The sequence below is a fragment of the Neolamprologus brichardi genome, chromosome 15 (genome assembly GCF_056152115.1).
Source record: "Neolamprologus brichardi isolate AB-2024 chromosome 15, ASM5615211v1, whole genome shotgun sequence".
Lineage (NCBI taxonomy): Eukaryota > Metazoa > Chordata > Actinopteri > Cichliformes > Cichlidae > Neolamprologus > Neolamprologus brichardi.
In genome coordinates this window covers 28,564,102-28,586,176 of record NC_142118.1, presented here as the reverse complement: position 1 = coordinate 28,586,176, position 22,075 = coordinate 28,564,102, and the positions used below count along the sequence as shown (strand labels likewise).

At 40.8% G+C, this 22,075-nt stretch overlaps 3 protein-coding genes across 3 annotated transcripts in view; all 3 read left to right on the top strand.

Moving 5' to 3' along the window:
- Positions 1 to 3,830: 3,830 nt before the first annotated feature.
- On the top strand, positions 3,831 to 5,660 carry LOC118454605 (putative G protein-coupled receptor 139). The gene is made up of 2 exons (XM_035910096.2): positions 3,831 to 3,909; positions 4,651 to 5,660. The coding sequence occupies exons 1-2, from the start codon at positions 3,831 to 3,833 to the stop codon at positions 5,658 to 5,660; spliced, it is 1,089 nt and encodes a 362-aa protein (XP_035765989.2).
- Positions 5,661 to 7,849: 2,189 nt separating this feature from the next.
- traf3ip2a (TRAF3 interacting protein 2a) lies at positions 7,850 to 12,833 on the top strand. The gene is made up of 11 exons (XM_006796292.3): positions 7,850 to 7,919; positions 8,074 to 8,180; positions 8,343 to 8,398; positions 8,495 to 8,926; positions 9,767 to 9,908; positions 10,021 to 10,202; positions 10,322 to 10,410; positions 10,496 to 10,564; positions 10,654 to 10,758; positions 11,100 to 11,174; positions 11,484 to 12,833. The coding sequence occupies exons 3-11, from the start codon at positions 8,383 to 8,385 to the stop codon at positions 11,628 to 11,630; spliced, it is 1,257 nt and encodes a 418-aa protein (XP_006796355.3). The 5' UTR covers positions 7,850 to 7,919; positions 8,074 to 8,180; positions 8,343 to 8,382; the 3' UTR covers positions 11,631 to 12,833.
- A 5,774-nt stretch (positions 12,834 to 18,607) lies between these two features.
- Positions 18,608 to 22,075, top strand: part of rev3l (REV3 like, DNA directed polymerase zeta catalytic subunit) — an 83,585-nt gene continuing 80,117 nt past the window's right edge. Inside the window, exon 1 of the mRNA XM_006796232.3 lies at positions 18,608 to 19,268. Coding sequence (XP_006796295.2) covers positions 19,130 to 19,268 — 139 coding nt within the window. The 5' untranslated portion in view covers positions 18,608 to 19,129. The remainder of the gene's footprint in view (positions 19,269 to 22,075) is intronic.

Below are 22,075 nucleotides of genomic sequence, written 5' to 3'. Positions count from 1 at the left end.
CAAGATCGATTCCAAGACTGCTCAAGAAGTCCTACCATTAAGTCTGTGGGCTATGTGCCATTAATATGTACCCCTACAGGCCTTTAAGCTGGCAGTAATTAAACCATTACTTAAAAAGATTTGATCCAGCTGTCTTAGCCAATTGTAGGCCACTCTCCAACCTTCCTTTTATCTCAATAGTTCTTTAAAGAATTGTTGTAAAGCAGCAACAGAGGAATGGTTTATTTAAAGAGTTTCAGTCAGTTTTAGGAACTCATCACTCAGAAGGTTAAAAATTATCTTCTTATGACCTGTGACAAATAGACCTATCTCTTTGCTTGTCCTGCTAGACTTCGGTGTAGCGTTCGATACTGTTGACCGTATTTTATTACAGAGATTAGAGCAGGCCGCAGGTATTAAAGGTCCTGCGCCGCACTGATTTGAGTCATATCTCTCTCCAATAGACTCCAGTTTGTTCATGTAAATGGGGAGTCTTATTCACACACTAAGGTTAATATTGGAGTTCCACGGGGTTCCATGTAGGACAAAGGTGTCAAACTCCAGGCCTCGAGGGCCGGTCTCCTGCAGGTTTTAGATGTGTCCTTGATCCAACACAGCTGATTTAAAGGCTAAATTACGTCCTCAACATGTCATGAAGTTCTCCAGAGGCCTGTCAATGAACTGATCATTTGATTCAGGTGTGTTGACCCAGGATGTTATCTAAAACCTGCAGGACACCGGCCCTCGAGGCCTGGAGTTCGACACCCCTGATGTAGGACCAGTTCTGTTTGCATTATACATGCTTCCCCTAGGTCACAGGTGTCAAACTCCAGTCCTTGAGGGATGGGGTCCTTGAACTTTTGAATGTGTCCCTGCTGCAACACACCTGAATAAACACCTGAGGTGGTAATTCAGCCATTTAATTGATGTTACAGCAGCTCATGAGTGAATAAACATGGTGCAATAAAAGTACCTTTAGAAGAAGATTTTTTTCAAAAACTTACATATCTAAGTAGGATTAAAGCAGGGGTCGGCAACCCTAGGCACGCATGCCCGAAGGATTAACTGATGGCACGACCATAGTTGGACTGGCCATCGGGCATACCAGGCATTTGCCCGGTGGGCTGATGATTTTATTTTATTTTTTTTGGAACGGTATAAACAATGAAAGGTGGTGGATTGGCCAGATGCTGGCCGGTGTGTAAAAATAACTGAGTTGTTTGGTGGTGGCTATGGCTGAGCTTCCACAGATTCAGTAACATTAACAAGCGGTGGAGGCCAGCAGGTGGATGGGGTAGAGGGGAGGCAGGAGAAGGAGAGACCTGAGGCAGCCGACGGTCCGAGTGTCAGGTGAACTGAACTTCAGGTAAGAGTTTATGACCTGCAGTCTATCTGGGTCAGATATAAACCAAGTGTATATCTGAGTGAATCATAATGCAATCATATGGCACACTGACTTCTGAGGAAATTTTAAATGGCACTCGCCATCAGAAAGGTTGCCTACCCCTGGATTAAAGTCAGTGTTCCAGCACTGAAAGTGCAGGTCTCTGGCTCACCAACTGGTAACACTACCATTAATGGCCATTAATGATTGTTGCACCTATGTTTGACTAATCAATATGTCTTCTATGTGAAATGTATCACTTCTTTTCCATGACAACAAATTTTCCAAACTCAGCTAAAGCATTCTGTTTGTACACTGCTGTTTGATTTATTGATCAGTAGGATTTGAAGGCAGAAAAGAGGACAGCTAGTATGAGTACAGAGTACAGTAAAGAGATTTGCTAACTTTTTGAAAAAATCACTAAATAAATCAGCCATACAGCTTGTGAAACATCTGTTTAAATCTTGTTGAATTTAATTGGCTAAATTCACAAAAAAGCAGTTTTAGAGTAGCACCACATCTCACCTGATCACAGCTAAGTTATGTTACTTATTTCTAATTACTTTAATCACACTGTACAGCTTGTCATGGCTAACAGATGGATTCGAGCGCAGACAGCGTTCTGGCAAGCAATAAAGGTGACAATTTATTGACACAAGAGTGAAACCTCAGTGATTTGTATATACAGTGAGTGGGGCAGGGGTCCAGGGCTCCAGGGGATAGAGGGGAGGGAATCCATGCTCGCTCTTCACTCAGTCCAAACGCCGCCACTCCTCTTCTCACGCACACTCACTTCTCCTCAGCCACTCTCGTTCCAATTTCCACTTATGCCGACACACTCAGGGATCACAGGTAATGGTGGGTTGAATGTATGATTGTTTGTGAGTGGAATTAAAGTTGAGCAGCACCACCATCCAAAATAATTTGCTAATTTTACTTTGGGAGAGTTTAGAGCTTAAAAAGTCAATGCTGCCAGTGAAGAATGAGAGCAGCTTTGATGTTCCATCAATGTGCAACCTACCATTTTAGACAGAAACCAGCTGCAGAATCAGTACTACATTCAAAAGGAGGGAGGCACATCTTTTTAAAAAGAAAAATCTGCCTCGAAATTTTGCAATTTAGTTGAGCTCAGCACTGCAATGGTAATATGCAAAGCACACAATAATGTCCTAAAGTGTATTCTCAAGTTTTTCAAAATTAGAGAGACAACATACTCAGAGGAACTCAAAGGAAAAGTTATGTTCCAAAAAAGCAAGGATTAGGACAAAAAAGGAGATGTAAATGTGCCTGTGTCATCCAGGTCATCGTAGTCTAAGGAGCTTGGAAAGAAAAGTGTGTGGACTTTTTTTAAAGTTGCTTGAAAACGTTTCACCTTTCATCTGAGAATCTTCTTCAGTTCTAAGGTTATGATGGTGGAGAGTCCCAGATTTAAGATGTGAATGTGTTAGAGGATAAACTTGTAGAGTAATTGTGATGAGCAATTCACTATGTAAATTTACAAAAAATGATCAGAAATCTCAGAGTTTCATTTCAAATTCATATGACTTTCTATTTCAGTGGAGCTGTCCAACGAAAAGGTTTCACAAACCTGCATAGAGAGGAAGAAATTAATTCTGTCTATTTTTCTTGCTTGAAGTTTTTTCATTCAAAACACACGAGTGGGAGGGGGGTCATTTCAGTATAGTAGTGTGTTATTAGTGCTGCCAGAAATTAGCTTCCACTGTGTAGGAAAATTCCCTTCAACCGTATGTCAGGTGGTGTGACTCCCCCCTCCCAAAGCCTTATTGGAGCAGCTGGTGGAGCTCCCTCACCATCTCTCCTTCATATTATCAATACCATTGTCTTTGTGGACTCATAACCAGCTGGGATGCATCTCTGTGGAAAAACTCCCCTTTATGTGGCAACTTTATAGCTAAAAGGAGCACAGCAATCACATCCTGCAAAAACTAGGTAAGTCTAATTTAATTCACTTTAATAGTAAAGACTGCTATATTCATACAGAGTTTCGAAGCTCCTAAAAGGTAAAAAGGACGAAAGAATAAAGCTATATGTATGGTTCTGTATGTCATCAAGATTACAGTATGTCATCAATCCCTAACTTCTCTCAAGTAACACAGGGCCGCAGACAAGCAATTTCCAAGTGACAGAGATTTGAAAAAAACATAACCTTCTTCAGAAACCATTAATGCTTTGTTTTAGTTACACCCAGATGAAACCCACCTAACACAGTAGGCCAGCTTTCATGTAGAGTTATTTTGAGTTTACAACAAAGTAGCCTATAAAATGTAAATCTATTTTTAGCACCTTAAACTCAACAGTTGTCATCATGTACAATATGTTTCCTAACAGTTACACCTAAAACTTTCCAAGTAGGTCTTAAAAAGCTGCACAATGCAACGCCCTGAACATTATTTGTCTTACTGTACATCCAGTGGTTTTATTGCAGGTATTAGCATGTGAGCAAACAATGGAGGGAGCCACTTTATCCATCTTTGTTACTATCCAGAAGATCTACTACCCTTTACTTTGTGTCATCGGCATTCCAGGTTTGTATTGCGTTTGGCTTTCCATGATCTATCAGGAATAATGGACATCAAAATATAACAATGCACAAGATTAGACGTTAAGGACGTTTTAATATGTCAATAAATCCCTTTAGATTTTAGATTTAGATTTTTCATATATACCAAGTAGAAATAGAAATGTGACATTGCGTATTTAGCTGCGGACGAGGATTAGGGCCACTGGAGAAAAAAAAAAGAAAAAGTGGGCACGTCTTTTTTTTCTTCTTCTCTAGAATTCTGAGAAAAGTCAGAATTCTGACTTTAATCTCAGAATTCTGAGAAAAAAGTCAGCATTCTGAGAAAAAAAAAAGTCATTATTCTGAGAAAAAAGTCAGAATTCTGAGAAAAGTCAGAATTCTGACTTTTCATCTGAATTATTTTTTCTCAGTCTTCAAGCCTTTGTCGCGTCGTTGTGATGTAATTGGCCTACAAATGCGACCTCAGGAGGATGTAGCCTCTGAATTTGGACACAGCTACTCTGTTACCAACAACATTAGCTAGCTGATGTATGCTAGCTACCAAATCCTTGATGAAATCCATGAGATGAAGTTTCCTAAATAGTTCCTGAATAGTTAAAAATGTGTGAAAACTGGATATCAGATTAATTTTGCTACTTATCTTGTGGATGTGTACAATATCATATGCATCCTTGGTTTTAGCTTTTATCTTTGACCAAATGATCAATAAATGAGTGTGGGCCTGTGTTCCTACCCTTTGTTCTAGGAAACCTCTTCACATTCTACATGATCTGTTTCCGTAATTGTGGGATGTCCAGCACAGCCATCATCTACCTCAGTTGTCTAGCTATTGCTGACATTTTCTACTTGGTGTGGGTAATTCTTATTGACCTAACTCTCGCCTTCTGGACCCTGCAGCCCTTCTGGCACTCTTACCCCTGGTGTAGCATTCTGGGATTTTTGCAGTATGGGTCACTCTACAGCTCCTCTTGGATTGTGGTGGTGTTCACCATCGAGCGTTACTTGGTCCTTCGCAGCACAGCTGTCAAACAGTATTTGTCCCAAACTAGGGTCACTAAGCTTACCTGCATAGCTATTGTGCTGGTATCCCACCTGGTCTCTGTGCCTCTGGCTTGGATCAATATTGTCACACCTGTGAACCTCACAGTGGATGGAGAGAACATCACATTGCCCAGATGTCTATACCGCAATGAGACCTACACTACTGTTATAGTGTGGATAACTACATTCCTCTCAGGAGGAATTCCGATCGTGTTGGTTATCATTTTCAATTACCTCATTGGGTACCATTTGTGCAACACCAGTAAGCTCTTCACTAAAGAGGAGTATCGTGTCATGCAGGGTAAAAGCACGAGGGGCATGTTGAGGAGGACCATTCTCCTGCTGGGAACCGTCTCTGTGGCTTTTGTTGTGCTTAGCCTTCCTCGTTTTGTCACGTATTGCATCTTGAGGACCAACTACAATAATGAGAATTTTAATAGAAATGACTACAGCATTCCAATCAACATTGCCGGAGACATTGCCAACATGCTGCAGAACCTGAACTCCACCACAAACTTCCTACTCTACTGTATGGTCAGTCGACGCTTCCGGCAAGAGCTGGTCCAGGTACTGACTTGTAATGAGAAGGCACTTGAACTGGGCTCTGTCCTCACAAATACTACCATGAAAGTTTTTTCAGTGGTGGATCATAAGGCTTCATATTCCAGCAACCCTGTGTCTGTGGTGCTAACCAGTTTAAAACCTACAGAATAGAACGAACTCCAAGAAGATAAAAAGGTTTAAGTTTCTTCTTTAAACTAGTTTTAACACAAAAGCCATGAATCAAGGTACACTTACCTACTTTTACAAGCTGTATCCCCGGAAACTCATCAAGTTTGATATTAACCTAAAGCCAGAATGATGTGTTTGGTTGGTTTACACAGATAGAACAGTATCAGCATATACGCAGATGGTGTATATGAAAAACTTGTTTAACAGAATATATTGCAAAAACAGATACTTGGGACAAATTCTGAAAAGGTGTCAAAATGTCAAATGAAGTGCAAGGACTTGAAAGAAAGATTAAAATACTTATGTTGGTGTCATGGCTCTCAATACATACAACAATATTAGATTGCAGCAAAAGCCCAAATTGGACAGATGGATGACCTGCTCTGAAACACCTCAACAATTTCTTGATTGCTATGAAGTTATACATATGTCCCAAAAAGCTGAATCCAACAGATAAACAGATATTTTGTGAATTAATGCCACAGATAAGCCTCTATTTCTTAAAACATTTATGACTGAGATTTAAAAATTTATTTTGTATTCAATATGGCCCAAAATGAGTGACTGAGCCCATAAACTCAACCTCTCAAAACGTTTTCCTTCTAAGTCAGAAAGCCATTTTTCCATGGACTTCTATGGGACTGGGAGTCCTTTTGCATTCACAACTATCGTCATCAGGTGGACTTGAGACAGAAGGCAGGTTTAAGGAACTGCATATTGGCTGAATTTTTCCAACCGGGGTCCTACGTCTATGTTTTTTACTGTATGTGATGCCAACATATAAAGTACATCTACTGACATCGTCACCAACAGTCACTGGTTACTAAAGTTACATTATTAACCCAGAAGGTTGATTTTGGGCACTCTTGTTGTTTTAAAATCAACCTTCTGTACTACTGAAGGGTGTACTACAAAGGAAATAAGCCAGGCTTTCTTTGTATAAGCTGACTTGACAAAACCTAAAACCCCAGTCAGAGATGAGAGATATCACACTATAATTTCTGCAACTTTCTCTGTTGAGGCGGCCTTTCTTTGCTGTGTCATATGATCTTTTTCCATACAAAATTATCCCTATGAATTCTGCCTATCGTTCACAGTAGAGCTCTGGAACTTTAAAACTGCCCTGTACCTTAATAAAGGCGATGTGGAAATTTAGTTTGTTGGCAGAAGTTAAATCAATTTTATTGATTGACAGGTGCTCTTTGTGTGTGTTCTGCATTCTACTAACTGCGCTGTAAAAGAGCAGCAGATCAGAATCAAGTATATGAACATTTACACATTTTCTGCATCACCAGATGAATATTCCAGCAACATTGTGACGTTTGTACAGCTGCGCTTCATTTGCAATATCAGTGAGGTACAGTACAGAGGTACAATTTAAATTCTACTAAGAAAAAAAATCATATGCAAGTCCAGCCGTTTGTAAAAAGAAATCCTGAACATAACCCGCTCCTGTTCAGGTTAAATTACCACAATGTTTTAGTCAGGTAGAAAGAGAGACACTTTCATGACAAACAACAAAACAAGACTTTCTTGCTAACCTAGTAATCTAGCTTAATGACACACCCCTCTTGGTTTCTTCTTCCAAGCACAGGAATGACCAGTGTTGAACATCAGAAAGAATGCAAGTTTAAGATATTAAACTAGTTCTCTTTTCAGACCCAGAAGTTACTGCATTTTTTCCCATCCACACAAAAACATGGTATGCATTTTGCTCAAAGAACCATTATATACAACCTTTTGCCCGACTGTGGACCTTTGTCAATACAGTTTATTTATAAAACAAAAAAGGAAAATCAGACTTGGGTGTGATATGGATCATGTCTAGTTATGAAACAAAAACATGTTCTTGTTTGATGGCCTTGAAAATGGGTCACTGTATAAAATCTACTGAGAACACAGTTCAGTACTGTTTTATACATGCTGCAGAATATATTCTTTACCTGTCAAGTCCTGTGTATCCTTTTTCCCCCTGCTGCTTCAATTTCATTGCTTCACAATGTGTGATGAAAACAAAACATGACACCTTTCCAACAAAACAGTTGAATGTGGCTGGCTGCAGCCTGCCTACCTGGTTGAAGAGGCAACCTGATTGGCAGCCCTGGAGTTCACGCTCCACACCTTTTGCATAAATGGGTCACGAGACAAGATTTGCATAAGACAGGAAGGAACAAGCAGCGGGAATGTTTCCTGTTTGCCACAAAACAGGTTTGTGCTGGGGCTGAGGAGCTTTAAGCAAAGGTAGGTGTGAAAACACATTGGCTTTGTTCTTTAACTTGTAATGTCAAACACCAAGTTAACTTTTGCCATTTTTTTTAGTTATTGTTTAAAAATAAATACCTGGCATTGCTTTTGATGAATGATTCTGACCTTTGTACTTGTTTGTCACGATCAGGTTACGCTTCAACCCACCTGTAGAGATCCTCCGTTTTCACTTGTTTCAGTGTGAAAAATAAAAGAACACATGAATACTTCTACCGAGAAGAGTTTGCCGTATTAAGGGTAATGTTTTTCCCTGTGGTTCTAGTCTCGGTTTGTAACCGCCATGTTGATTTTATGTAGGGCGTTTTGCTGTGTGTGTGTGCGTGTGTTTTTGTGTGTGTTTGTCTTTAAGGTGCCATGTTGCAACAGTTTATTTTAACACTGCTTTTATTTTCACCACAGAGGCCAAAGACACTTTTAATTGGTAAAATAAAATTTGAAAATGGACCCTTTTAAAGGTAGGAAAGCACAGACACAGAGCTATCAGCTTGCCAAAAATGCCATTTTCAGTGAAGTGAGTAAAAACTTGTTGATCTTTTCCTTCTTGCTTTCAGGGCCTTGTCCCCATCATAGCATTCCTGTTGAAATGGGTGAGACTCTGGACTTGGAACGGCTCCCCCCATGTGAACAGTGTAACGCACACACAGAGACCGTCAAAAGGCTAGAGGCCCGTGAATTTGAGCCTCCACAGCGGGCAGCACAACAAGTGGGCTTGAGTAAATTCCCTGAGAACCAGTATAAGCACCAGTTTCGCATTAACTCCCCAGCAGCACCACTCTCACGACATGTGAATGCCCCATTCATGGAAGATTTTTGGCATGTTAGCCTAAGACAGAAAGTGCAGTATAAGCAAGACCCCATAGGCCCTTCAAGCCAGCACTGGAGCCACTCTGTGGACGATGCAGAGTACTTGGAGCCCCCCCAACCGCTCAAATCGGACTTCAACAGCATCAACTATGTTAAAATGCCAATTCCACATATGCCACGTGAGTATGTCAGTGAATTACCACTGGATTGTTTCATTTAAGTAGATCTGAAAAATTATCCAATATTTACACAGAACACAGTAAAAGAGGTCACAAATTAAAGGAAAAATAATCTGTACCTTAATCCCTTACAATGTCTCAGTTTTTGCTGATATGTTTGGAGTCCACAGATTTACGTGGAAAACAAAAAAATACGTAATCCATAGGTTTCTCTACTGTTTGCTGAAACCTTTCAGCATAAACGATCACACCCACAACTTTAGGCCTGTGAAGAAAAAAAAAAAATCCAACCAGGTGAGCAGGAAAACAAATTCACACAGAAGTCAGCACTGTTGTACCACATTGTAACAGGCTGTAAAAACGTTAAGCATTTTAAAATGGGATTCTATTTAGCTTCCTTTTTCAGCCCTGTTTGTTGATACTGTGTCATAGGACACTAAAACACCAAACTCATGCCCGCTTTAAGACATCTTTACTTTGTGGCTGGCGCTCAATAACATGGAAACATCGAGTGTCCCATAACAAATGATAACTATAATTGGTCATATTGTGACATATTGTGAATGTCACTGAAAAAAATTATTGGTTGTAGGCAGCAGTCATTTAAAACCATAATTTTAGCACTCAAAAACAAACAGTAAATGTGCTATTTAGAACTGAAGAAGCTTTTCGGATGACAGGTGAAAGGTTTTCAAGTCCAGACGCTTTTCTTTCCAAGCTCCTTAGACTACGATGGCCTAAATGTGCTATTGCATTCCAGAAGCAGGACAATCTGCATCTCATTTCTGCTAAACCATCTGAAAGGGGAACTTATGTCTGCTCCTCTGTGTCTGTCTGCAGGCCACATGCCAATGCAGGGAAGCTGTCTGAAACAGCGCGCGTGCTGCCCGCCAGCAAACCCGCGCGGACGCGATAATTATCGTCATCAAGACTCGGGTTACCCAGCAGCCCGACACCAGGAGCCTCAACCCCACCAGAAAATGTTTGTCATTATGATCTACTAATTCCAGCATTGGTTCACTGGTGGAATACTTTCCCCAATACCATATGTTGTGAGTCACTCTGTGGTCAGTTCTCATCATTTCCCTCCACAGGAATCTCTCCCAAAATGGGCAGCAACTTAAAGGTGCTCTTAATGGTCACAGTGGTTCTGCGGCTCCCTATGCACCTCCTCTAGACGTGATGCATGAGGTCAGCGTGGGTTGCTCCGACCTTGCAGGCGCAGGATCAGACACGAAGGAGATCAGGAGGACCATCAGTCTTCCCGAGGAGTGCAGTAAGTCCCACCATGTGCCAAAGCATGCATCATTCCCTTCTGTTTCATGTTTCCCTTCTGTTCAGGATAATGAATGATGGGTTTTTTTGTTTTCTGTTTTTCCCCTCCCTCGTTGACAGGAAGAGTTTTTATCACATATTCAGTGGACATAGCCAAGGAAATGTTCATTTTTGTTAAATTTCTCGTGGACCAAGGCTTTAGACCCTCAGTAAGTCCACTCGTTCATCAGCCTTTGATTTCCCGCAGATGCTCACTCCACTTCAAATGTTCTCACTCGCTCTGCCTTTCCTCAGCTCGACATGTTTGACAGTTCAATCCGAAACATGGGTATCAACCAATGGACGGACCGTTTTCTGAATGATGTAAGTGTGACGGCTGAGTTTGATTAGGCAAATCTTCAACTCTTATCACAGCTGTGCTGAAAAATTGACAGTGAGGATTGTTTTGACAGAAATCAGTGCTGATCATTGTGGCCATCAGCCCCAAGTACAAAGCGGATGTGGAAGGAGATGGAGTCGATGAGCATGGCCTGCACACCAAGTACATCCACAACCAGGTAAATGGTCTCTTAGGAACTGAGAAGCAAATATTTTCTCACAATGTCTCCCTCTTGTGGCTTTTCTGTATCATTATAGTACCTCCCCTCACATTTCAATTGCATGGAAGAATGAGGAAATACCTCCCAGGAACTGAAAACAGAACCGTTCCTCCCAGATTCCTCACTGTGTTAGTGTGCCAGAGCAGAGTGCAGTCAAATTCTTTTGCTTTCTGTCAGAGCATCAATCACAATGTGTAATTGAGTCAATGTTAGGTGACAAGGAAAATACATTTTGGTTTAACTCATGAGTGAAGCATTTGTTTAGTTCTATCACTGACTATCCTTTCACAATGGCACAGATTCAAAATGAGTACATCCAGCAAGGCTGCCTGAACTTCAGACTGGTTCCTGTGATGTTTCCCAATGCAGCCAAGGTAAGACTGATCAACACATGATTGGTGGGGGGGAACACGTCTTTGTGATTTGTGTGAACTCACCCTTTAATAAACCACTCACCATCACCCCTGCATTGGAAGCACAAGTAAAACCTATGTGAGGAAATAAACCCTCCAAAAAAACTGATTGAAAAGAAAAGGACAAATAAAGTTTACAGCTTTACGTAGACTATAAACAGGAAAGAGATGAGGGCAGTTAGGTTCCAGGTAAAAGGCCCATGAATCCAGAGGATTAAGTACATCGACTGTGCATGCTAACCCACGTCTACCCCTCGTATCCTCTTACAGACTCATGTACCCAGCTGGCTTCAGAGTACCAGAATCTACCGTTGGCCCCAGGACACCCAGGATTTGCTTCTGCGTCTCTTGAGGGAGGAGCGCTACATCATCCCACACCGGAGTGCTGACCTCACCCTCACGTTCCGTCCTGTCTGAGAGCAGTAAAAAGAGGACTGGGACAAAATATGTGGCATAGTTAAAATTGTTTACTTTACCCCAGATGTACTGATCTTTTACAGTGTTCAGTTATAAACAATCAATGAAGTGGCACGTTTAACTTTTACAAGTAGATTAAACGTACTTGTTTATTTCCGACAAATCTGCTTTCACACTGGCCAATCAGAGCTTTTGCTGCTAGTTTGTGGGTTTCATTTTGGTTTCTTATTCTTTCCTTAATATACACTTCAAATGAATTTAACCAATATTCGTCTACAAGAAGGCAGAAAGGCTTTTTTCTGGCTTATTATATTAGAAACATTAGTACATATCTGAAGTTGTGATTTTGTGCATGTGAAAGATCTGGCTTAGTCTTCACCAACACTTACAAATATCTGGATATTCAGCCACATAATTATTTATCTAATCTTTTTTTTTTTTTTTTTCCCTAACAGTGTACAGTTAAGTGCTGGGCAGGTACAGTGCTTTAAGAGTAATCTCAAAACTGAGAAGCATTAGTATATTTTGAGAAGTGTGTTTATTTTAAATATCTTTTCAGCTCACAAGATAGATATAGATAGATAGATAGATAGATAGATAGATAGATATAATTTTAACATTACAAAGTGCTTCACAGACAGAAAATCAACCAAAAAAGGAGTGCTAAGCAGGTAAAAAAATATTCTGGATGTAAAATTGCAAAGCATTTAGAGAATTCATGATCTAGAGTAAATAAGTATCACTAACATATTTCTGTACATAATAGAAAAAGCTGAAAATTGATATTGAGTGGCTATGATTTTCAAGATGTGATTCAGCGGTAGACTGCATGGGCTAAGGATTTGTTCTGAAAGAGTCTGTGGATGTGATATCTGACTGCATTTACAAATGCATGTTCAAAAACCATGCAAACGCACAGACCACCACTATGATCCAGGAATACTTCTACCCTCTGGAGTAAAGATGAGAGTGAACATCCTGCTTGTTATCAGCATGCAGTTCAAATGCCAGCACGTATGATGGTATGGAGGACATTGGTCCGCATAGCACCAATGCCTGAACTGTTGAGCAGTTGAAATCCTTCATTAAGCAAAGATTGTAAAATATTTTGCTTTCACAGCAACATGTACTCCTGGGTCTCCCCCAGTAAACACAGTGTGTTGTTTTTAGAAATGTACAGTAAAAAACTTCTGTTTCAATATTTGATGTTGTCTTGGTATGATTCATTCAGTTCAGTTCAGTTTTTAATATATATTTTACATGGCACAGCTTTCAAGGAAATAATGTAGAAAATTAGAGAAAGAGGAATGTGGATGGAGGAAAGAGAATCAAGGAAGTGCAGAGAATTAGTAAGGAGGAAATGAGGGCGATGAATGAAAATGCATTTGGTCCAAATACCTGTAGAAGTGCTGAGATGTCTACAAGAGATGGAAAGTGATTTAAACAAGACTGTTTAACACAATCTGTGTTCAGCGTGAGAGCATGTCTGAGGAATGGGGAAGAACTGGTACTGATTTTCAAGCTATAAAGTTGTTGAGCCCTGCCATGAAGCTATGTGAAAGCATTGTTGAAACTAAGTTAAGAAGCCTGAGTGTGGTTTCCTGCCAAGAAAGTGCATTACACACATAACATTTACTTTCAGTCAGGAGGTCAGGAGTGACAGAAGTATGTAAAGATGGCGCACAACATTTATGAAGACGGTAAAACACTGGTAAGGTGTGCGGTATGAGTGCCAGATGGGTTCGAGGTGGGGGTGGAATTACATCAGGGATCAGCTCTGAACCCTCCTTGTTTGCAGTGGTGATGGACAGGCTGATAGATGAGGTCAGACAGGAGTCTCCGTGGACTATGATGTTTGTAGGCAATGTCTGGGAGAGGTGGAGGTATGCACTAGAGAAAAGGAATTAAACTGAATAAAAGCAAGACAGAAATCATGCAGCTGAGAGGGAGAGAAGTGTAACAGTGAAGCTACATGGAGCGGAGGTAGTGAAGGTGGATACATTTAAGTTTGAGAGCCAAAGCAAGGGGTGTCAGGGTGGGATCAGTGACAGAGGGATAGCAGCGAGACTGAAAAATGTTTACATGATAATAATGAGACCTGTTAAAATGTATGGTTTGGACATGTTTGCACTAACATATAGACAGGGGGTGGTACTGAGGTGACTATACTAAGATTTTCATCGGGAATGACAAGAATCAATGGGATTAGAAATGAGTATATGAGACGGACAGATCAGGTTGAGTAGGTTGGAGAAAAAGTTGGAGAGGTAAAGTGGAGATGCTCGCAGATGCACTGAAACAATGTTAATTACAGGATAATTGTCTTCTCAATTCAACACAAATTTGCTATAAATATAAAATGCACGTTTTTGAAAAGTATTATTTAAAATGTTGCAATGTTATAATAGAAAATGAGATTATGAACACAGGACAATTTGAATCTGTTGTTCTTATTTATTTGCGCTTATTTAAAGTAAACAGCACATTTTCAGATAGCCACATGCTCGCAGAGGTCGAGTCTACAGTAGCGCAAAGTCTACGGTGACCCTGGACGCTTATGTAGACAGTCCATCCCCGTTTGCAGAGAAGTACTTTAGGGTAATGCAGAGGCTAACTGGAAGAACCAGAAGATGGCAGCATGTACCAAACAATAACACCCAGCATCAGTCATCTGTTCATGGTGAAAGCTCCAAAGTCTTCTCCAATTATACATTGTTTTATTTTTTTTTTATTTAAAAAACACATGTAAAAATGTATATTTATTTATTTTTAAACTGGGGTCACCTTTCACTTTGAACAGATTACAAAAAAGAAAAAAAAATGTCGGTCATAAAGCATCAGTGTGATAAAACATGTAGACAGGGGCCCAGGAAGTCTGGTAGAAACATCCGGTCCATATGTTCCACCACTGACTCCCTGATAAGCCAGCATTGTGTGGGGCACCTTTAACTGCCAGATTTTCACTCTGAACTTCATTTTACTCTTGTCAGTGTGCACAGCCTGTTTACCAAACCTGACAGAAAAAGAAAAAAAAATGTTGCTCACATATGTGTCTGTCTCTGTGGGGAACTCTGCTGATGTCCAAGCTTTTATCAGCTCCTGCATGAGGTGCCTCTGTGTAAACAGAGCTGCAGCCAGAACCAATAAATCCATTGTTTGTTATTGTTTCAGGACCTGCACACCACTCCACTCAGTCTTATCTGGTGGATCCAAAGCAGCCAAACGCACATATTCTTCCTAAACGGCATGAAGTTACATCTACAATACATGAGAATCCTACAGAAAAGCCCTATGGGGAATCAAAATGACATTAATATGTTCAATGAGAGGTCTGTCAGTCTTTTGCCTGCATTGCCTGCATTTTGCAAATTTTACAGAATTCTTAGAAGAGACTGTTCATGAAAAATGCTTTTCCTCAAGTGTTACCATTATTGGGAATGCTGTAAAACCCAAGATCCAAACCCTTCCCAGGATAATGTGGGCAAAACACTAATGTGTGTTTGCCCACGTTAGGTGAAACGGCAAGAACATGACCTGTGCAACAATTAAAAATAAAAACAGTTTCATCAACAAAACTTTGACCATTAAGCTACCCTTCCAATATATATCCATCTCTCTCTATATAAATATATACATCTACCTATTGATTTTCCCCCCTTTAAAACATTACATTAAAGAATGAGCTCATGCAACCAGTGAATGTTTCACAGCAATCTCAGTAACCTCCACACATACTCAATATTGTTATCTCAGTTCCAGGAAGCACTGAAACACACAGTCCAAATGCAGGACAAAGAGGCTGATTAAAATCCAGACACACATAGCCTAAAGGAAAACAGCAATCCCAGACTAAAAGCATGACAAATGCTACAAGAACACATGGCGCACTGACAAAAGGAAAGGCAGGACTATATAGCATTAGACAGAGGTGAAGCCCATCAAACACAGGTGGAACTAATGAGAGCGGGGCAGACAAACACAAAAGTGGGCATGCAAGATAAGCAGGAAGTAAAACTACAAGGAGACACATTAGAACTAATCTTCAAAGCAAAACATGACATAACCCAAACAGAGAACCCTGGCACATAAAGAATAACTCTAATAAACACAGGAGGCACAGAGAAAACATCAGAAACAAATAAAACCTGATATGTACATGATTCTTCAGACTCATCACCTAACAGAGAAATGTGCAACATATTTTGAAAACATACCAAATCTGAACATATCCACAAATGTTGCTAGATTTTAACAAATCTGAGATGGTAAATTCCACTGATTATTCACTTACATGAGAACAGGTGGGACATGCGCATGTAAGAAGGTGACATCGCCAAACAGGAGACGCAAAGAAGGCTGATATCAGAAGGACCTGAACCAACTTGTCTCACACTAACACATCTAAAACCAGGTGACAAATAAAGGCCTTGCTGTGTTCTACTTGAGATGGCTCTACCTTAGCCTGATGTTGAAAGGGTACAGATTGGTGCAAAAGAACTGACCGTAATGGAAGAAATAAAGTCTGTGATAGTGAGAATTGTTTAAAATCAAGTTTTGGAGATACAGGGCAAAAGAACCAAATTTATGATCTATGTACAAACCCACTTCCATTAAAGCACGTTCAAAGTTATAACTGTTACACGTCGGTTTGACAGAAGAATACGTAAGAGCTCAAGGTCCTTGATGGCAGACATGTGAAACAGCTCAAGGATGTCACTCGTTTCCCTCCTCTCCTTCACTGAGGAGAACAAATCCTTAAGAACAGATTGCCTATGAAGCAGGAAGTTTTAGGCTCTGCTCCCACTGGGCTCATCCATACTAAAAATGTATGCACTTAGCACTGTAAAGCACTTTAGCTAAAAGCTCCCACCAAACACTACATTAAATATGGCATCCATAATATTTTTGGATTTGTTTGATAAGTGCTCTCAGACCTCGGGCATGCTGCTGGCAAATGCAAGCATACGACTGCCGATTGGTTCATTAAGAGGGCCACACTTACTCAAGGTCAGTGCACACTCCAGCAGACAGAGGCTCCCTTTGTCTGCTGGAGCGTGTGCTGATGAAAATGCTAATGAAACATTTTATCATCGGGGAGTCGTTGACTGCCGTGTCCCCAGCATGAACTGGACCGAACCAGCTGTTTGTAGAGGGTTATGGCTCTGTCACTGGAGAGGAGAAAGCAGTGAGCTCAGCACATCCAGCACTGCTGCCTGCCATGTACTGGCTGTTTGAGGAATCTGAGCAGAATGATGAAGAGCTTGGAGATGTGTTATAGGCATCAATAAAAAGCACCTGTGAGTGCTGGTCACACCAAATCATAGAAAGCGCATTAAAAGTAAAAAAAAACCAAAACAAAAAAACCCCAACTTGTTTCGAGGTGTTGCAACAACAGGATGCTGTTGATACCATAAGGAACAAGGACAAGCTTAATAGGCAATAAAGCAGAGAAGCATCCGCTGATCCTGAGATCTGCTGTAATTCTGAAACATTTCCCAAGAACTGAAGGTATTTGATCAATGCGCTATTTCCAGACCATTATAAAGAACATGTGAACACCAACATTGGTTTCTTATTTCACAGCCATAAGCTACATTCATAGTTTTAAAATACTACTGTATAAAAAAATATTTTGACATGAAATGAATCAGCTTTAAGCAAGACGTCTTCTTCTTCTTCTTTTCTGTTTGGAACAAAAAAAAAGAAGAGACATTTCATAAGCTATAACTTCATATGCTCATTGTTCTCATATGACTCAGAAATATACTTCCTCCTACCCCTTATAACTTAAAGTCAAGTCAAGACAATTGGACTTGTACAGGTCAATGTATCATGTAAAGTCTCAAAAATGCTTCACAGACAGGACATGTAATCATCATCCTCCTCTTATTAGGATAATTTTCCTTCCTCACAATAAGATAAATAGGATATTACCCTTTCCCCTAATTTACACATACCTACACAGTGTAATGATATAACACCTATAATAACAATGCTCTTGCCAATGTTTGTTTGTGGTGCTAAGTACTCGGCAGTGTTAGATGAAAGGTTTCAGATCAGAGAAGATGTGACCTGGCTGTGGGGGATCTGACATGATTTTTACTGTCTGTTTCCTTGATCTGGAAAAACACAGGTCCTGATGAGTGGGCAGGGTGGGTTATGAAACATAAAGAGCATATCAATAACTTTTAGTGCATTTTAACAAACACCTCAGACACTAAAGGGAGTTTAGTGTCTGGCCCTGCTTCCACATTGGAACATCGCATGAGTCTTCATATATAGGCCTCCCAGTGCACACACTTCTACATATTATTACAGCTGAAACGTCCTGTCATTCATTTAATCAGTTTTGAAACATCATATTCCGCTTTTATTATAACAGATAAGAGTGTTAAATGCCATGCCCTGCAATGCGAGCTCAAAAAAATAAATTTATGTCACTTATGTTGTAAAAACAAATATTGAATCTTGGATCTGTATTAGCAAAAATTGCGTCTATTTTCATATTTATATTATTTTAAAAAAATGCTAATGAGGATGTAACAGGATAGAACCGGTGACTTCGTGCATTTGATTTGTGACATGCTTATAAGGGTATTTTTAGGACAACTCACCACATAAAACGTTCTAACCTGAAGGTTTCTGCAACCATTACACACTAAGAAGCTGAGGGATAGCACATTCTGTCTCCTGCTGGCGGAATAATCTTATTTGAATGATGGGAATTTCCAAACAGATGCAGCTTTGTGGCCTAATGCGCTTAGCCGGAGAGATGGTCCACAAAACCAAGTATGTATGCCTCCCGGTTACGTAGCCCATAAACAACGTATGCCATGGCTGAGCCTTTCAAAATAAAATGGTTGTTCTCACTCCAGTGTTTTGTATCACTGCGCTGGACTAGTCAAAAACCATTTTATTCTGAAGTGTGCACACGGAAATACAACTCTTTGGATTTTGAGTAGCTTTGTGAAAGGTTAGCTAACGCGGGCTAGCCTGATATGGAAGAAGAGGGAGCAAGAGGAAGACTGAGGGTCTACCTGAGAAAAGCGGACTGGCTGGGACTAGTTCTGAGGGGTGATTTCGGGAGATAACGTTACATACTGGAAGGAATGTCCTCCTGGCTTACAACACCACAGAGATAGCTAAAATCACGGGACAGCCGCAATCACTACTAAAAACATGAAGCTGACAGCTGCGGAGCGCCTGTTAACAACCCGCCACCGTCGAGTTTAGCTCTCCGTGGCTGCAGCTGGACATTAACGGCGACGGAACCGAGGGAAGCGTTGTAGCCAACGGGAATCTTTGTTCGCGTTTTTTCCCTTTCTTCTTTTTTTCCCTTCTTCCATGGGACACAACTGGGCTTTACCTCCGCTCTGCCGTTGTGTTACCGCCGTGACAGCAGCAGTCTTCGGCTGGTATCGACTGGCCACCGTGGTCCCTGCATCTTGTGGACTCCTAGCAGCTAAAGTTTTTTGGCTTATTTGACGGACGCGGCAGTCATGTTTGCTGTACGAATCGTCACCGCAGACTACTACCTGACAAGTCCCATTAAAGACCTGGACGTCTGCTATTCTGAATTCAGGGAGAGCAACGTGAAGAAAGTGCCGGTGGTGCGGATATTTGGAGCAACACCAGCAGGTTAGCCTTGTCCTGTGTTTTATTCTCGTTGATTCCTCAGTAAGCTAAAGCTTGCTGCACGCGGCGTGTCACAGGTTTGTTGCCTTCGCTGCTGCTGCTGTTTGGACACGCGCGCACAAACACATCCGCGCTGTATTGTTCAGAGGAAACCTAACGGGTGTTTTATGTATGTGACAGGAAGATGTTGTAGGGTGTTGACACGTTTTACCAACGCGGCATGCAGCCCTGTTGCAGTAGTGGGAGCCCTCCGCTGTGCTTTGTTTTCGCTCCATCGTGGTGCGGTGGCGGACACCTTTTCGTCCGTGGGGCTCCGCTTGTGTCTCTGTCTGCCACATGTGGCATTCAGGGAAACTGGTACCTTTTCCCCTGCGATGCTTTTATTGTATTTATAGCAACCTGTGGAGTGTGGCTGGCATGCAGATATATATATATATATATATATATATATATGTATATGTATATATATATATATATATGTATATATATGTATATGTATATATATGTATATATATATATATGTATATATATATATATGTATATATATATATATATATATATATATATATATATAGGGGGGTTGGTAAGTTGAAAGGATAAACACCATTTTGTTGCCTAACTGTAAAATGGGTGTCAGTATTATATGGTGGAAGAAAAATGTATAGAATAATTACTGTATCATGTGTTGATAAAGCAGGGCAGTCGTGACTTTACATTTTACATTGATAGCCTTGACAACAGAGGTTGCCATTGTATACAAAACGGAACATGCATTGTGTGAGTGTAATGTTCAGCGCTACAAGCCTGGACAAGACCCCTACAGTATGTGGAGTAACTATCGTGGGCTTGCAGGTGCTGCTTTGGATAAAATATACAGGACAAATGTGTTGCAGATATTTATTGTAGATGTGTGTTTTTTCTGTGTCACATGCCCTGCTCTTCGGTAAAGCCATTACAGCCAGGCATTCTGGCCACTTTAATCCCCACAAAACAAAAGAATGGTTTTCCTGTACAATGGCACAGCATTAGCAACCTGTGCCAAATCCTCCAGCAATCACTGTGCCCTCTTTTCAACCTTGTTTGATGGGTGAAGACACATTGCAGTGTAGTGACTATAGATATTCTTAGCAAGTTTTGTCCCCAGTGGGGGGAAATGGTGAGTTACACTTGCCCCCTCGCCCAATCAGTGCTCCTGGGTCGCAGGATGACCTGGAGCAGCGTCCAGCAGGATGTGCCCTCAGTGAGGATTAAAGGCTTTACAAGGGGGGGGGGAGAACAGCGGGTCATGGTGAGGAAGGTGTCTGCTGTGGTTTGGCCCTGTTTGTGTTCAGGTCTGCACGTTCACATGCAGTGCTTCTCATGCAAATTGAGTATACAGACCCAGAAACTGCAGTGATGGCTTGTTAGGTGAATGTACTGTATGTTGATCAGAAAGTACCACAGTTCAATAAACACAGTGTTGCAATCCCTAGAGCAGAGGCTTGCGCTGATTTTAGTGTGAATGATAAGGTCCAATATTAAAACCTGAAGTGCCTGGTGGTGGTGCCATGGAGGTTCTACGTGTAGCAAACCACAGAACCCAGAGAATTTGCTTCCAGTGTTTCAGTGCCTGACACCGAGACGTCTTGTGTACGTTATGGAGGGAAGAGCTAAGTCAAAGTCAAGTCACAAAGTCAAAGCAGTTGTTGTGGCTGTTCTGTGTATGTTATTAATTAATACCTTTTTCTCGTCTCAAAGTGTAGTAGTAGTAGTAATGATAGTGATAAGCAGATCCATTGTTTGAACGTTAATGGTTCATTTAAGTAATTTTTAAACATTTTTTTGTCTTAAACAATTTTATTTCCCTTTCTGTTTGATATGAACTGTGATAGTGAACCGCATAATCTAGGCTTCCTGTCAGGTAAGTCTTTGTTACCTTGGGCTGTAAGAAGTCATCATAATTTGATGGCCTCTTAATAAAATGTGGTTGACAGTAACTAATATATTAATATATTAATGTTTTTGGTGTTGGAAGATTTAGGAGGCTACACACGTGTGCAAAAATATGCATCTGAAGGGAGGTGTACACTAAAACAACTAAATGGTACAGTTTTTTTTTTTCTTATTTGCCAAAAAACCTGTAGCAAACACAAGTGCACTGGTGCAGGTCACTCAGCTGAATAATATCCAGCCACATTCCACTTGTGTTTTTCCTGCTCTGACATGCACAAATGTCTGCAGTGAAAAAGAGCCAGCTACATAATTGTCATAACAATGATGGTTTGTCGATACGGTTGGTTTGACCCATGTGTGTTTGCCAACACACTTGTCTAAATGCCTATGCCTCTGATCCTATCTGATTGGTTAACATTCTTGAGTATGCAGCAGTGAAACAAAAGCGAGGATCCCAGTGGAGCATTAAGAGCTTTCATTGATTGAGTCCTTACAGGTTCAGCAGCACACGAACGAGCCTCGTTTCTCTGCTGTGCGTGTTGTATCTGCAGTTTGAATGTCGGGCTCTGTGTTGTTTCCACTTGCAGTAATGACAGAGTATCTTGTCTGCAGTCTGTGCATCGCGGTCGATGCCCTGCAGATTCTCATAGTTAGATCCCTCTCTTGTCCAGTTTATGTATCAGTTGTGTGGCCACATTTTCAGATTTGAAATTACATCACCATCTGGAAAGCATTGAAGTGGAGAGGGATCTCTTTCTTTCTTTCTTCCTTTCCTTTCCTGCAGCTTAGAAACAAGCCACACCCACTAGAAAGTTTTTTTTCTTCTTCTTCAGATTTCACTTAGCCTTTTATGGTTTCATTGCGTTGACTCCTCAGAC